The 18,187-nt window shown below is 43.5% G+C and overlaps 1 protein-coding gene across 1 annotated transcript in view; it reads right to left on the bottom strand.

Moving 5' to 3' along the window:
• Positions 1-9,145: 9,145 nt before the first annotated feature.
• Positions 9,146-18,187, bottom strand: part of LOC120910454 (membrane-spanning 4-domains subfamily A member 4D-like) — a 119,109-nt gene continuing 110,067 nt past the window's right edge. The window contains exon 7 of the mRNA XM_040322210.1: positions 9,146-9,704. Coding sequence (XP_040178144.1) covers positions 9,546-9,704 — 159 coding nt within the window. The 3' untranslated portion in view covers positions 9,146-9,545. The remainder of the gene's footprint in view (positions 9,705-18,187) is intronic.

The following is an 18,187-nucleotide window of genomic DNA, read 5'->3' as shown; positions in this document are numbered from 1 at the left end:
GTAAGGTACGTGACATCAGGAGAATCCTCCCTCTGAGATGACATAGAAGGGGCTGGCTGTATCTTCTTCTCCCTGCCTGTTACGTCAGCATAAAAGGGCTTCAGCGCCATGACAGTGACTCTGCAACACTAAGGGGCTGTGAGGCGGCTCTCGTTTGCTGGTTTTTGACCCCCAAATGGCTCCAAAATCACCCAGAAACGTTGCCAATGTGAGGTAGGAAAAGCTGGGCTAACTAATCTGCTTTTTTTGTGGCGGAGGGCCGTTATCAGGCTTGGCCGCCCCGTGTGATACGAAGCTCTAAGCCGGCATTACCTCACGGCTCAGCTCCGCGCTTGCGTCTTCATTTTTATTTATTTTTATCTCAGGCTTTCCAGCATAGAGGACCTGTCACGTACTATTCCTATTACAAGGGATGTTTACATTCTTTGTAATAGGAATGAAAGTTGTATTTCATTCATGTGAGAAATGTTATATTCTTGATCACAGACAACGTATGCTTTTTTATCTACGTTTAGGGAATTTGTGCAGCAGTCTGTTTTGAATGATTTATTTATTTATTTATTTATTTTTCATTTTAGTGCAAGGTATATTTTGTATATAGTTTCCAGTATTCAGGAAATTTTAAAGTGCAACAGTCTGTTTTTAATGGTTTATTATTATTTTTTTTCTTTTTAGTGTGAGGTATATTTTATATATAATGTGTATAAATTAATACAGTGCTGGTCTCTAGGATCTAATATTAATGATGTGATATCTATTAATATGAAAAAACTTAAATTAGCTGCCGCAGCAAAAATATGTCAGATAAACATAAAATAAATTAAAAATGGATGTAAGCTGCGCTGCTTGTGGAATAAATATGTCTATAACAGTGTGAACATATTTGGATGTCAGCAATTGAATGACATAACATAAATTCACATATATGCAAAACAAAACTATTGTGCTCTATGTGCAGTTAATAAAAAGAAAAAAGAAGCAAGTGCACATCAAAGTGAATGATAGTCCATAAAGCCATGGTGAACAGCTGCAACTAGTATGGAGATCATAAGTTATTCACAGATGCACCCATATTGTGTTCAAAAGCAATCCGGGAAATAGTGTCAGACAGCAGGATGCAGGCACCTCCACCTCTAGTAAATAATCTGCTTACCGACTAAACAGATCAAAATCACATGTGGCTCTATGCCAAGCTCTTTTCCACTGCTCCACTGGTATGTTCCTCCACACAGGATACGTACTTGGTGATAGTTAGCCAGGTCACACCGCATATATTCGAACCCGGGAGTAAAACAAGAATACCAACATAGAGCAGTATTGCTATATAAGAACGATTTATTAACATGAAATGAAATTGCACTCACATATCCAATGTTTGTAAAGTAGCGTTTGTGTAAGGTATAAGCCGGCCGGCTCGAATGTTCCGCCCGTCCTTCCGGATGGTCGCGGGTAAACAGTGATGACGTCAGCATGCCGCTCCTCCCTACGCCGTTTCGTCAAAGAAATGACTTCTTCCAGGGGCACGAGCGGCGTGCTGACTCGCCACTAGTTATGCAGTTTCCGCGTCCATAGGACCGCCCAGACCTGGCATCCGGGGATCGTGGACGCAGATCAGCCATTTTTAAAATCATAACTATAAAAGTTCACTGCTGGAGTTGTTGATTTATATGATTATTTGACAGAACCGGCAACTAAGCTAGACTATGGGCAAAAAATAAAATAAAAAGGAAAGGAAATGGAAAAGGCTAAAATGAGGAACTGACATACACTTGTGTTTGATTCAAGCGCCAGTCAGGACTACAAAACCCCTCCATCCTAGGTACACATTGGGACTTCAGTTAGTATATAGAACGCCTAGCTACAAGCGCTCATATTAAAATAAATCAATACAATACATCACAATGACGTGTATTATACACGCAACAATCCCTATGTGACTCACAAAAAACTAGTTGTAAAACTGTTGTTTTTATTAAAAATATTATATTGTATAATATGTTTAAAAGAGGGCGACTGTTGATCACTCATTCCTCTCTAATAACATGCTGAATTAAAATACTCGATCACTTGTGGCAGACAGTGATCAGATATAAGCAAAATATAGTGCGCAATCTGCTCCATCATGTGGCCAATGGAAAAGCCCACACAGCAAGCAGCACGCAAATATCTGCCAAAGCTAAAAAAGAAGAGAAAAGAAAAGGAAAAAGAAAAAGAATATATGTAAAAAGGACTATATTCTGTAAAATTGGAATAATAATCCCAACAAGATAAAAAATGCTATTCTTCTAAAGGCTGAAAGCAATATATATTTGAACTTATTTTGAATTTAAAAAATAGTCCTGATACCCCGGATGTGAAGCCTGGTTCACAATGATAGTATATATCAGATGGATCAAATACACTTTTATATCTACAGATGTCCTAGCTGTTGTCAATAAACGTGTTGACGTCTATGTCTACATTCAATCCATAAGGTGTGTATGTGCGTACACGGTGTATCCAGGCCATTTCTAGCCTGGATAACTCTCTTACTAAGGAACCTCCTCTCCAATGGGCATCGAATTTATCTATGCCAAGAAAGAGGGTTCCCTCTGGGTTCCGATTCTGATGTAAATCATAGTGGTGTGACACAGAATGCTGTGGAAAGCCAGATCTTATAATGGTCACATGTTCTCCTAATCTCACCTGCATCGAATGTTTAGTCCGGCCTATATATTGTAGCCCGCACAGGCACTGAAGCAGATACACTATGCCGGTCGAACTGCAGGTGATAAAGGGTTCTATCGAGTGTTCCCTAGACGTACTGGTTGAGGTGAATTTCAACGTTTTTTTTGTGGTAACCTTATTCAGTGTACAGATTTGACATCTGCGACACTGATGGTATCCCACAATACCTCCCTGGAAAAAAGAGACCTTCTTAGTGGGGGGATCCACGACATTTGGCGCTATTTTGTCTATTAGCGAGTGAACACCTCTAAAAATAACCTGAGGGTTAGTAGGGAGAAAGGTTTTGATGATCCTATCGTTGCCCAGCAGGTGCCAATGTTTTTAATTATCTTTTTGATAAGATAATGTTGTGTGGAATACGTGGTTATGAATGGTACAGTAGGACCCTCCTGGCGTGTTTTCGGGGTGGGATCCAAAAGAAGCGAACGGTCAATCTCCGCCACTTCACTCCTTATGGTTTCCAGCTTGTTGGACTCATAACTCTTCTCTATCAGTCTGATTTTAAGAGTTTCTGATTGGAACTGATAATCTTCAAGCGAAGTGCAGTTTCTCCTCATTCTTATAAACTGACTCTTTGGGACAGAGTTAAGCCAATTTTGGTGGTGACAGCTCCCCACAGGAATGAACAAGTTCCTGTCAGTTTTCTTTAAGTATGTTTTTGTTTTAAAACTACCCTCCTCTTTTTTTATAGTGAGGTCAAGAAAGTTTATCGTTTCTTTGTCAGTCTCATGAATAAGACGGATCCCCCTATCATTGTTGTTTAAGAAAACAATATATTCGTCCAGTTGTGGCTTGGTACCATTCCATAGGAGGAGGATGTCGTCAATATACCTCGCCCACAGCATGATATGTGGGTTACGGTCAGTATAGATGACATCCTCCTCCCACTTGGCCATGAATAGATTGGCCAAGCTTGGAGCATATTTTGCGCCCATGGCGACGCCTCTGGTTTGGCGGTAAAAATTGTGATTGAACCAGAAATAATTGTGTCCTGCAGCATACTCTAGTAGCTCAATGAGATATTCTTTCTGTACTTGAGGAACCTCAGAGAAAACATCCAGATAAAGTTTGACAGCTGATATACCCAATTGGTGTGGAATAATGGTATATAGCGAACTTACGTCTGCCGTCACTAACCATGTGTCCTCACTGGGTTGAATCTGGGAGAGCATATTGATGACCTGCTTCGTATCTTTCAGATACGAGGGCATTTCCTGAACCAGAGGTTGAAGGAAATGGTCAATGTACTTGCCCCCCCTGGATGTAACCGAGTCTATGCCACTGACTATCGGACGTCCAGGGGGGCAAGTAAGACTCTTATGGATCTTGGGGAGGCAGTAAAGAATTGGTATTCTAGGTGCCCTAGGGATCAGAAATTGTTGTTCTTTCTCATTCAATATGCCTAGATATGAGACTTTCTTGACCAATATTTCCAAATTGCTTTGATATTGATTGACTGGATTTCCCCTGAGTAGTGCATAGGTGTCCTGATCATCTACCAGTTTTTTGGTCTCATCGATGTACATCGAACGATCCATGACAACTATGCCTCCCCCCTTATCCGCAGGTCGTATCACCAACTGGTTGTTAGTACACAAAGAATCAAGTCCCTCAACCAGTTCCTGATCCATTCTGGGGTTGGAGACTCTGATGGTCTCCAAATCCCTGAGTACTACGTCTCTAAACACTTTAGGGGATGGTGCTAACACCCCTGGGGGGTTCCAAGTGGAAGCATTGGTTAGCCCTGAATGGATGGAAGTATGCTGGACAGTTGATTTGTCCTGATTAGGAAGGCCTGCAAAGTAACGTTTTATATTAACTCTCCGTACATAACGGTGAACGTCCATGTACGTTGAAAATTTGTTTAACTTTTTTGGGGGGGCAAACTTAAGTCCTCTATCCAACAAAGACAGTTCTGATTGTGTCAAAGTATGGGAGCTAAGGTTGTAAATGCCCACATCACCTACATCCTTGGTTTTGTTTGGGTCTTGTTCGCCTCCCCCCTCTGCACCCTCTTTGTTTTCTACAGACCTTTTCACGCCTTGATTGGCCCTGGGAAAACCCCAATTTTCGATCGCGTGAGTACCCGGTTGATCTAAGGGGAAATCTCTCGAGGGACCTAGCCGGTAAAGGTCTTGCACCTGATTAGCCCTCTCGTAATCTGCATAGCCAGAATTACGTGAACCTTGAATGTCCCTTAAGGGAAAAAAACGATTCCTCACATCAGATTCACTGTCATCATTGCATTCATCCCTCCCTCTATCTGAGTAGTGGTGGATATTATGATGATTTTTTTGGCCCTGGTTTGGGCCATAATACTGACTGTCAGCACCATTTCTCCCATTGCCTCTTTCCCTTCTCGGAGAATCATTATAGTACTGGTATTGACCCTGGTTGTAGGCACCACCACCACGATCCATATTACTCATATGTTTACCCTGAGAAGGTTTTACCCAACCTGAATTATTTTCATGATGGTGATTGTTGGGAAGAGGGCCCGCTGTCCTATTCGGTGGTACATGAGAAACCTTATTTGCTTTCTTTACCATCTTTTTCTTTTTGGGGGTCTTACCCTGATCTTTCCTAATCCAAGGGGTTTGGGGGAGAGTACCCTTTTCATTGGGGGCCTCCTCGCCCTGCATGATGGCTTCCATTTTAGAGTTTGCTTCAGTTTGTTCCTCTGCAGCCAGCTTTTTCTGCCACAAAGACTAAGCTTGATTGGTAGTCACTAAAGACTCTATTATATTTTTTCTTTTTCTTTATTTTTTGTTCCTTTTCTTCTCTGTCTAAGGTTTTTAGGAGATTGGAAGATCTATCTTTGTATTCATCACTCTCCTTGTGGGGTAACATAGTTTCTTTCAATATTTTGATTTCACTATCCAATTTGGTTAACTTCATGTTTTTTCTTGAAACCAAAAATTTCAAAAAGTTAACCCCTGCATCATTAAAATATCAGAACCATTCCTGAAGTTCTAAGTCACCTTTTTGGGGGCTTACCTGCCATCTAAGGCTTCTGGGTACCATATTTAACTTGATGTAGGTTTCTAAGAAGGCCACATCCCACTGTGTGTGCACCTCCGCAATTGTAAGATTTTTGAGTCTGATGAACAGACCACTCAGATCTCCCTCTTTATACATCTGGAAAACCCCATCGGTATTGACACTCTTGGATGCTCGATATTCAAACACATCCATAATCAGGGAGTTTGTAGATATATAAAATTATAAGAAAACAATTCTACTAATAAATTCAATTAATTGTCGTGACTCAACACCTAATAATCAAAAATAGTGTACGTGAAGTACAAGCACTAATCTTATGAAGTACAATGACCGCTGCTGTAAGAGGTATCTAAAATAATGTAATGTGTATAAATTAATACAGCGCTGGTCTCTAGGATCTAATATTAATGATGTGATATCTATTAATATGAAAAAACGTAAATTAGCTGCCGCAGCAAAAATATGTCAGATAAACATAAAATAAATAAAAAATGGATGTAAGCTGCGCCGCTTGTGGAATAAATATGTCTATAACAGTGTGAAAATATTTGGATGTCAGCAATTGAATGACATAACATAAATTCACATATATGCAAAACAAAACTATTGTGCTCTATGTGCAGTTAATAAAAAGAAAAAATAAGCAAGTGCACATCAGTGAATGATAGTCCATAAAGCTGTGATGAACAGCTGCAACTCCTATGGAGATCATAAGTTATTCACAGATGCACCCATATTGTGTTCAAAAGCAATCCGGGAAATAGTGTCAGACAGCAGGATGCAGGCACCTCCACCTCTAGTAAATAATCTGCTTACCGACTAAACAGATCAAAATCACATGTGGCTCTATGCCAAGCTCTTTTCCACTGCTCCACTGGTATGTTCCTCCACACAGGATACGTACTTGGTGATAGTTAGCCAGGTCACACCGCATATATTCGAACCCGGGAGTAAAACAAGAATACCAACATAGAGCAGTATTGCTATATAAAAACTATTTATTAACATGAAACGAAATTGCACTCACATATCCAATGTTTATCTGCTTCAGTGCCCGTGCGGGCTACAATATATAGGCCGAACTAAACATTCGATGCAGGTGAGATTAGGAGAACATGTGACCAATATAAGATCTGGCTTTCCACAGCATTCTGTGTCACACCACTATGATTTACATCACAATCGGAACCCAGAGGGAACCCTCTTTCTTGGCATAGATAAATTTGATGCCCATTGGAGAGGAGGTTCCTTAGTAAGAGAGTTATCCAGGCTAGAAATGGCCTGGATACACCGTGTACGCACATACACACCTTATGGATTGAATGTAGACATAAACGTCAACGCGTTCATTGACAACAGCTAGGACATCTGTAGATATAAAAGTGTATTTGATCCATCTGATATATACTATCATTGTGAACCAGGCTTCACATCCGGGGTATCAGGACTATTTTTGAAATTCAAAATAAATTCAAATATATATTGCTTTTAGCCTTTAGAAGAATAGCATTTTTTATCTTGTTGGGATTATTATTCCAATTTTACAGAATATAGTCCTTTTTACATATATTCTTTTTCTTTTTCCTTTTCTTTTCTCTTCTTTTTTAGCTTCGGCAGATATTTACGTGCTGCTTGCTGTGTGGGCTTTTCCATTGGCCACATGATGGAGCAGATTGCGCACTATATTTTGCTTATATCTGATCACTGTCTGCCACAAGTGATCGAGTATTTTAATTCAGCATGTTATTAGAGAGGAATGAGTGGTCAACAGTCGCCCTCTTTTAAACTTATTATATGATATAATATTTTTAATAAAAACAACAGTTTTACAACTAGTTTTTTGTGAGTCACATAGGGATTGTTGCGTGTATAATACACGTCATTGTGATGTATTGTATTGATTTATTTTAATATGAGCGCTTGTAGCTAGGCATTCTATATACTAACTTAAGTCCCAATGTGTACCTAGGATGGAGGGGTTTTGTAGTCCTGACTGGCGCTTGAATCAAACACAAGTGTATGTCAGTTCCTCATTTTAGCCTTTTCCATTTCCTTTCCTTTTTATTTTATTTTTTGCCCATAGGCTAGCGTTGTTGCCGGTTCTGTCAAATAATCGTATAAATCAACAACTCCAGCAGTGAACTTTTATAGTTATGATAAAATTAGGGCATTGATCCCATTTTAAAAATGGCTGATCTGCGTCCACGATCCACGGATGCCAGGTCTGGGCGGTCCTATGGACGCCGAAACTGCATAACTAGTGGCGAGTCAGCACTCCGCTCGTGCCCCTGGAAGAAGTCATCTCTTTGACAAAACGACGTAGGGAGGAGCGGCGTGCTGACGTCATCACTGTTTACCCGTGACCATCCGGAAGGACGGGCGGAACATTCGAGCCGGTCGGCTTATACTTTACACAAACGCTACTTTACAAACATTGGATATGTGAGTGCCATTTCGTTTCATGTTAATAAATCGTTTTTATATAGCAATACTGCTCTATGTTGGTATTCTTGTTTTACTCCCAGGTTCGAATATATGCGGTGTGACCTGGCTAACTATCACCAAGTACGTATCCTGTGTGGAGGAACATACCAGTGGAGCAGTGGAAAAGAGCTTGGCATAGAGACACATGTGATTTTGATCTGTTTAGTCGGTAAGCAGATTATTTACTAGAGGTGGAGGTGCCTGCATCCTGCTGTCTGACACTATTTCCCGGATTGTTTTTGAACACAATATGGGTGCATCTGTGAATAACTTATGATCTCCATAGGAGTTGCAGCTGTTCATCGCGGCTTTATGGACTATCATTCACTTTGATGTGCACTTGCTTCTTTTTTCTTTTTATTAACTGCACATAGAGCACAATAGTTTTGTTTTGCATACTTTATATATAGTTTCAATTAAACGTATTTAGAGAGAAAGTTCCATTTAACACTAATACTAGAACTGATTTCAGTATGATATAGAGTTTATTTTTATTTAAGATATCTCCAAAAGCATATTTTTTTATTTTTTACTAAAACAAAGCATACATAACTACAGAAAAATATGTGCAATGAAATATTATATCTATATGCCTTAGTACTGTGTTTCCCCGAAAATAAGACCTAGCGTTATTTTCCACGAGGGCTGCAATATAAGCCCTACCCTGAAAATGCTTGTAAAATCCTATAATCCACTCTATTACAATAGTATATATTGTAAAATGTGTGTGTTTCTGTAATATAAATGCGGGGAAGAGAGCTCTGGCGGGTCACAGAAGTGCAGAGCGGCGCTATAATGAAGGTATTTGGCACAATTATATTACAGAAGCAATCACATTGTACATTATTTACTACTGTAATAGAGTGGATTTTACAAGCATTTTAACTCGATTCACACTGGGGATGAGGCAGGGGGAGAGAAGACAGCACATTACATTGTAAGACCTACCCTGAAAATAAGCCCTACTGTGTCTTTTGTTGCCAAAATTAATATAAGACCCGGGCTTATATTAATGCTAAAGCATTTTGAAACAAAAGTTATTCTGTACAGTATGCTCCATTAGGCACATTAGCAGACTATCAGCAAAACTTTAAAGTACCATAGCAGCCCCATGACTATATTATAGAAGCACTGATATCTAAAAGTCTATATAGTTTAGTGTCATTTTAAACAGTAGTTGTCCTGTATGGTACACATTACACAAATTAAAGATTGTCTAACCCCCCACCCAAAACTAACTGGGTCCAAATTTTGTTATTTTTCACATTACACTTATTGCAGGTATATCATAGGTTCAGTTTGTATCCACTGTTTGCTCTAGGCTATATTTTTCACCAGCTTTCTAAGTCTTCTGGTCTGGCTTTGTCTTCCTGGACCATATAAGGTGGTGGAGGAGGTGGTGCTGATGGTGGTTGAGGAAATGCTGGTGCCATAGCTGCATATACTGAAGGGGGCATTGAAATCACCACGTCATTCTGGATCACAAATACCTGCAATGAAGATTAAACAGCTCAGCAAAAAACCTTACCCTTCAAAACAAAAGATTTAAATATTTTGAAAACGAACCTGAGTCTTATGCCGCGTACGTACAGACGGTCGTTTTATGCGATGTAAAAAAACGACGTTTTCTGTGAAGTAAAAAACAACGTTTTTGAAACTTCAATTTTCAAAGACGAAGTTGCCTACACACCATCGTTTTTTTCACAGTGCTCTAGCAAAGCGAGGTTCGGTTCACCACGTTTTTCCATTGAAGCTCGCTTCATAACTAGCTTCTGGGCATGCGCGGGTGTAAAAACGTTGTTTGAAACGTCGTTTTTTGCTACACACGGTCAATTTCTGTGAAGTAAAAAACGACGTTTTGAAAAAACGACACATAAAATTGAAGCATGCTTCAATTTTTTTTGGTCGTTTTTCAGAAGACATAAAACGACGTTTTCTCCCACACACGGTGAATTAAATTGACGTTTTTAAAAACGTTGTTTTTTTACATCGCATAAAACGACCGTCTGTACGCGGCATTAGGTCCTAAATTAAGTATATATATTTAGAATGGTTCTTCAAAAACATTTAGTACAGTTATCCTTTAAATGGCCCCCCTCTCAAGCAAACATCCAAGGTCTTGCATTTATTGCCCTCACTTTTCTGAGATTTAAGTTGTTTGGCCCACAAGAAGACACGCGGCTGCCTTTGCAGAAGTCTGACACCTAATAGAATTTAATTGTCTATAGAAATAAGTGAAGATTCTTACAAACATGACAAAGGAGAAAGCACAGTGGCTGCTGAAGATTTCCCAGTTATTCCTTAAATTCAGCCTGTTACTTGAAAAATATTGGGGCTCCTTCCATAAATGACCTCATTCCAAAATGCCTGTTGCTGACTGCTATGCTGACTATTTGGCTTCCATTCTTTCTGAATCACCAGCTTTAAATCAGTATGTAGATTAGTCAAATCAGTGAAATGTCAGTCTATCTGCTTATTTATTTCAGTTCAGTATCTCCAAGTATTGAAGCAATGGCATGACAGCCAGATAACTAGGATTTTCGGAGGAACGGGTTATCAATGGTGGCCCCAATTTTTCTTTACTGAAAGTGTGTTTGGTGCAAGGAGAAAAAGACATAGGCCCAGATTCTCAAAGGACTTACGACGGCGCAGCGCCATGTACGCCGTCGTAAGTCCTAATCTGGCCCGTCGTATCTATGCGACTGATTCTTAGAATCAGTTACGCATAGATATCCATTAGATCCGACAGGCGTAAGTCTCTTACGCCGTCGGATCTAAACTGCAATTTTTTTTTTGCCCGCTAGGTGGCGCTTCCTTCGATTTCCGCGTTGAGTATGCAAATTAGCTAGATACGCAATTTCCGAACTTACGAGCGGCCGACGCAGTAAAGTTACGACGTTTACGTTAGGCTTTTCCCGGCGTAAAGTTGCCCATGGGTCTATGAGGCGCAGCCAATGTTAAGTATGGCCGTCGTTCCCGCACCGAATTTTGAAATTTTACGTCGTTTGCGTAAGTCGTTCGCGAATACAGCTGGACATAATTTACGTTGTCGAAAGCATGTCGATTTGCCGACGTCATTTGGAACATGCGCACTGGGATTCAGTCGCAGCCGGCGCATGCGCAGTTCGTTCGGCGCGGGGACGCGCTTCATTTAAATGATACACGCCCCCTACCCCGCCGAATTTGAATTCCGCCGGGTGATTTACGCTACGCCGCCGCAACTTTACAGGCAAGTGCTTTGTGGATAAAGCACCTGCCTGAAAAACTTGTGGCGGCGTAACGTAAATGAGATATGTTACGCCTGCACATTTTTACGCCAATATACGTGAATCTGGGCCATTGCCTCTCAATTGACTTTTTATATTGGGTAAATATTCTGAGCTGCCCCTTTTGATTTATTCTCTGTAACATTCCCTACTATAGACAAATATCCTCATTATTTATATGGAGACTGTTTTGAAGTAATGCCTCACCTTTAGGCCGGGTTCACACTGGTGCGACAAATACTCCGACATTGGGAGCTCATGTCGCATTACGTCTGAAAATCAATGTTTCCCTATGGGAGTCATCTTAACTGGTCCGACACATGTCTATCCAACTTTGAAAATGCTCCCTGCACTACTTTGGTCCAACTTTGATCCTACTTCAGCCCATTGAATATCATTGAAGTCAGATCAAAGTCGGAACACCATCTTGCATGATCCGACTTTGGCATGCCACTTGTTCTCTGCTGATCTTGAGGGGGAGCTCCACGCCAAATATTAAAAAAAAACCGTCATGGGTTCCCCCTCCAAGAGCATACCAGGCCCTTGGGTCTGGTATGGATTTTAAGGGGAACCCCTACGCCAAAAATACAGCGTAGGGATCCCCCCAAAATCCATACCAGACCCTTATCCAAGCACGCAGCCCAGCCAGTCAGGAAAGGGGGTGAGCACCCCCCTCCTGAACCGCATGCCCTCAACATGGGGGGTGGGGCACGGAGTCTCTTTCGACTTCTCCGCTCTCTCCGGCCTCTTCTCCCGCTATCCGGTGCCTTCTGCCGGGCTCCTCCGCTATCTTCTGCCAGATTTTTTGATAGCGGTGGCCTGATCTTCATCGTCTTCTTCCCTCTTCTCTTCTTCCTATGTTGACATGGCGCTCTCTCCCGCTGTAATGCTGTGTGTGCGGTGCACCACGACTTTTATATAGGCATGGGGCGTGGTCACAGTGTGATGTCCCTGGCGAGTGCCGGCCATCTGAATAACGGCAGCTGGTTTGTGGGCTGTAATCAGCTTCCAAATAGTTAACCAGGGGACGCAGGGGGTGTGCGTTGCCTGGTTAACACTGACAGGCGTCTCAGTCAATCAGGTTCACCGGGTTGGGTTACCGATAACCTGATTGGCTGAAGCATCATCGAGGGCGGGAGAAGACATCAAGGGACATCGAGGGACAGTGGAAGGAGGATGGCTGACCCCAGAAAAGTAAGTTCCGGGCGGGGGGCAATCTGGCAGCATTTTACAGAGCACAGTGGCAAAAATTGATGGGCACAGTGGCGACAATTTATGGGTACAGTGGCTGCGTTTGGCATGGCACAGTGGTGACAATTTATGGGCACAGTGGTGACAATTGATGGGCACAGTGGCGACAATTGATGGCACAGTGGCTGCTTTTGATGGCATGGCACAGTGGCGACAATTGATGGCACAGTGGCTGCGTTTGATGGCATGGCACAGTGGCGACAATTGATGGGCACAGTGGCGACAATTGATGGGCACAGTGACTACAATTGATGGGCACAGTAGCTGCATTTGATGGGCACAGTGAGGCTGCAATTGTTTGTTTGTTTGTGCCCCCCAAAAAAATTTGAGCACCAACCGCCACTGAACTGAATGGACTTGTGTCTTTTTTCAACCTGACTAACTATGTATATGTATATGAAATAAGGGGCGGAGTCACCGGGTGACATCACCCGGTGACCACTGCCCATGCATATATAAGTCATTGCACACACAGCATTACAGCAGAAGAGAGCGTTGTGTCAACATTGGAAGAAGACCATTTGCCGGGGCGCCACGTAATGGCTACCCTGAAGGTGGGTGCCACACGAGGAGAAGACGATGGAAGATGGTGTCTGCCCCATAAATACCTCTCCCCAGCATGCACAGCGAGGAAGCCTCCTCCTGATAGGCTGCTGGGGAAAAGTATCCAGTCCTTGACACCACTGCTGCCACCTGCTGACCCGGGGTGGAGTTGCACCCCAGGAACAACAGCATGAGCCCACAGCATAGCCAAGCTGGGACAGAGGCTCCAAATTTGAACCAATTAACAATGGTCAGAGTCACTTAACTCTCTGACCCCCTCTAAATTTCAATAGCACCGGTTCTGAAAAGTAACCAGGCGCTACATGTATTTAGGACAGTTAGGAGTTGAGGCTGCCAACAAAGAGCTTGAGACTGCAGTGTCTGTCAGGATCATAAAAAGAGCAAAAAGGACTAGGAAACTGGGGGTGGAGTCTACCAGATCTCATGACATTTGATTTGAGAATCAGTAGATCTTTCCTGGGTGCCTAGAGCAAGTTATGCATGATTGGTAGTCTACATTGGGAAGGCATGAAGAGGTGATAGACACATGACCTAGTGAATTTCTTTCTGAGAGAAAAAGGCATGCAGATTTTGGCACACTATCAGGAGTGTGGCGCTAGAATTTCAGAAACCTATCCGAGAGGAAATGTCAGAGAGGGGTAATGGAAAAAAAGAATCTCAGAGTTAGGTGACCACTCTTTTAAATGAATGCTGTCCCTCTTCTACAAAGTGTCCCTGGAACCCAGTCACATCACACATATTTTATATATAATTGTTTACACATTTCTGCACCTTTATGTATTTTAGATCTTTTTTGTTGGTTATTTTGTTCTCATAATGTGCATATACCCCCGAGTTGCTGGTGGAAGTCTATTTGTATTTAGCAATAGGTATTTGTGACGAAATTAGAATATCCCCATCAAGCATTCCCTTCTTCCCATAAAAGCTGTGATACATTTGCCTATATGTCTCAGTTTACTGCTCCCTGCTAGCCAGGTTATTGATGTGCTAATGTCCCCTCACTATTTCTAAAGGTTAATTGATCTATTGTGTTGTGTGAAGGAGAGCTGGGTTTAAGTGGCTTGTGTTAATTATTCTGATTGCTTCATTGTGGTAATTATCTCTCTATATGCGGGGTCGAGCGGTCTGGTTGATGTATTCAGTACAGCTAGTGCTCAGCGTCATTGATGTCATTGTCTAAAGAAAATGTGTTTCAGCATCGGCCCCGTCGTGTCTACCTATAATCTGTATGGAAGCCCCAGTGTGAGGGGGGCGGAGATTTGTCATTGTAACAGTTTTGGAAATGACATATAAGCTGTGTGTTATAACATTAAAGTCTGTGTTGTTCAAGCAGTAAGCTGGTCTCATGTGTGGCTTTCTGGGCGATTCCAGGGATATCCCTCCTCGTGGAATATTGGGGTGATTTTCGTTATGGGAAGAAGGGAACGTTGACGGGGATATCATACCGATACCGTCACAATTGGTTGGTAGCAGTGGGATTTTTCCCTTCTATTCCCCTTCACACCCGGATTCCAAGCAGACACTGGAAGAACTACTGGAAGTTCGTGGAAGGATTGCTAGCAACAAAACCAAGCGGGTCATCATAGCAGAATCAATGGAGCTAGACCAGGAGGACGGGATTGCAGCAACGCCAGCAGTACAAGAGATGGAGACACCAGTGATTCAGGAGGAGGAATCGCCAGCCAACAAGCTAATGAGAGAGAAGCTAGCGTGGTTCGGCCCGAACCCAACGCCAGATGTGGTACTGAAAGTGATGGACATGTTAGTAAACGCAGAGCTACAGAAGGATAAACAAATAAGAGACGCAGAGCTACAGGAGGATAAACAAATAAGGGACGCAGAACTACAGAAGGATAAACAAATAAGGGACGCAGAGCTACAGTTAAAACTGGCAGCAGTCCAACAAGCAGCCGCACCTTCTACGAACAGTGAGTACAGCACAGCAGACGCAAGGAAGATTCCGTTTAGCGCTTTTAAAGCTTTTGATGAAAAGGACTGTGAGATTGATAACTTCCTGGCGGATTTTGAGCGACAATGTAACCTGCACCGAATAGCTAGAGGAGACTGGGTTTCAATATTGTCAGGCAAACTGTCAGGCAAAGCTTCTGATGCTTTCCGGACCGTGCCAGATCAGGATATCCATAGCTACGCCCGGGTTAAAGAAGTGCTCCTGGCTCGTTATGCAGTAACCCCAGAGTCCCACCGACAGAAGTTCAGGGACTCACGCAAAACCACGAAAGACTCTTATGCGGAATGGGCATGCCAATTGTCCCGGTCGGCCTCTAACTGGGCTAACAGCAGCCAGGCCACCACCGCAGAGGACATTTTGCAACTAATGCTCCTGGAGCAATTTTACAATCACATCCAGACGGACGTCAAGGATTGGGTGAGAGATCGCAGGCCCATGACTCTACCAGAGGCCGCGAAGTTGGCGGATGAATATGCAGATACTCGCAAGACGAACCAGGTCACACCACAGGAACAACCTCCACCACAAACGGTGCCCTCACACCCACCAACCGCTAGATACCAACCTCCTAACAGACCGGTGACATCTAGCCCTCGCTATCATCGCCAGGAGGGCAACGAACAACGCTGCTTCCGGTGCAAACAGCTGGGTCACTTCAAGCAGAATTGCCCCATGAATGACAACACCAGGTCAAATTGGTCTCAACCTGGGTACCGCCCACCAGCAGCAGCCCATTGTGTAGACTCGGCTTGGGATCCAAAGGAGCTGGGTCAGGAAGAACCATTGGGCACCCCTTACGAAGCCCTCATGGTACAATCTGTTATTACGGACAACAGGGAACACCATTGTCAGCTGGTCATGGGCGACAGCCCTGAGCCGGAGGGGCCCTGGAGGGAGCTGGGCAGAAAGAGGCACCGCCGGCCACCCTTCAAGAAGAAGAGGTCCTGGAAGCCGTATAACAAGCTGACCTGGGAGGAGAAGAAGCGACTGGAGGAGAGGGAGTCGCAGCGGGCGTCCCAGATGCGTGCCGAGATGTTCGCCAAGGGCCCACCGGTGGCCCCTTACACCACCACCCAGTTCCTGATGATGAAGGACCACGTGGAGAGCCTGCAGGACATGAGCAAGCAGGAGCTGATCCGTGAGAACATAGAGCTGGAGGAGTGCATAAGCCGCATGGAGGAGGAGAACAACCACCTGAGGTCACAGCAGGCTGACCCCCCCAGGCTCCATGAACTGGAGATGGAGCTGGAGAAGCTCCAAGAGGAGAACCGGCGGCTGCGGAGGGAGCAGGGGGTGGCTGACCTTATGGGGCTCTGAGTCCCCTCTCTCCCCCCCCCCCCGGACTCTGAGCACCAGTGCTACAACAAATATAACTTTTTCTTTTTATGAATCTCCTGGGATTGTCACTTCAGAGCCATAACCTGCCCCCTCCCATAGCGGGACACCTAGACGGCGGCGCACAGACCCATTCGCTGTCTTCACACTGACTTCTGGTGACTTTGCAGATCGCACAAAGACTTGGGGACTGACCGGCGTGTGATCTGACGACCCGGTGACATACCTGAGTCTGAAGCAGTTGCCAAGGGAGGTCAGTCATGCCAAACGGAGTTAACCTCTGACTAATAGCTCTGAACCCGTCAACCCTACTGGACCAGGGAAGGTCCAACCGGGTTTGCCGCAGCAGGGAGCAAAAGGGGGGCCATTGTGATACATTTGCCTATATGTCTCAGTTTACTGCTCCCTGCTAGCCAGGTTATTGATGTGCTAATGTCCCCTCACTATTTCTAAAGGTTAATTGATCTATTGTGTTGTGTGAAGGAGAGCTGGGTTTAAGTGGCTTGTGTTAATTATTCTGATTGCTTCATTGTGGTAATTATCTCTCTATATGCGGGGTCGAGCGGTCTGGTTGATGTATTCAGTACAGCTAGTGCTCAGCGTCATTGATGTCATTGTCTAAAGAAAATGTGTTTCAGCATCGGCCCCGTCGTGTCTACCTATAATCTGTATGGAAGCCCCAGTGTGAGGGGGGCGGAGATTTGTCATTGTAACAGTTTTGGAAATGACATATAAGCTGTGTGTTATAACATTAAAGTCTGTGTTGTTCAAGCAGTAAGCTGGTCTCATGTGTGGCTTTCTGGGCGATTCCAGGGATATCCCTCCTCGTGGAATATTGGGGTGATTTTCGTTATGGGAAGAAGGGAACGTTGACGGGGATATCATACCGATACCGTCACAAAAGCAAATCACCCCAATATTCCACGAGGAGGAATATTCCTGGGATCGCCCAATAAGCCACACATGAGTCAGAGCTTACTGCTGGAACAAGACACTTTAATGGCAGCTTGCTGCTGGTATATATGCAGTTTACAAGCTAAATCCTCAATCAAGGAACAATGAAATCTCCACCCCCTTTCCACACACAGTGGGGGCTCTCATACAGATTATAGGCAGACACTTTGGCGCCGACTCTGAAGACACATTTCTTTAGATAATGACATCAGTGAAGGTAATTACTAGTTGTAACAGAATACGTTATCTAGACAGCTTGGCCCCGCATACAGAAGAGGTAATTACCACAATGAAGCAATCAGAATAATTAACATGAGCCCCTTATCTAATCACAGTAAACAGTAAACGCAGGTCTCCTTCACACACACAATAGATCAATTACCCTTTCAAATAGGGAGCTGGCTGAGGAAGGGACATTAACATTTCAACAGAGGAATGAGTCACACCTGAAATCACCTGTTACCTCTAACACACACACACACAATTACTAGCAGGGAGAATTACACTGAAGCATATCCTTCACAATGGCCCCCCTTTTTCTCCCTGCTCCGGCAACCCGGTTGGACCTTTCCTGGTCCAGTAGGGTTGACGGGTTCAGAGCTTTTAGTCCGTCTCAGGTATGCCACCGGGTCGT

This window comes from Rana temporaria, chromosome 8 (assembly GCF_905171775.1).
Source record: "Rana temporaria chromosome 8, aRanTem1.1, whole genome shotgun sequence".
NCBI classification, from domain to species: domain Eukaryota; kingdom Metazoa; phylum Chordata; class Amphibia; order Anura; family Ranidae; genus Rana; species Rana temporaria.
The sequence above is the reverse complement of the archived record's forward strand: the minus strand, read 5'-3'. Positions and strand labels throughout refer to the sequence as shown.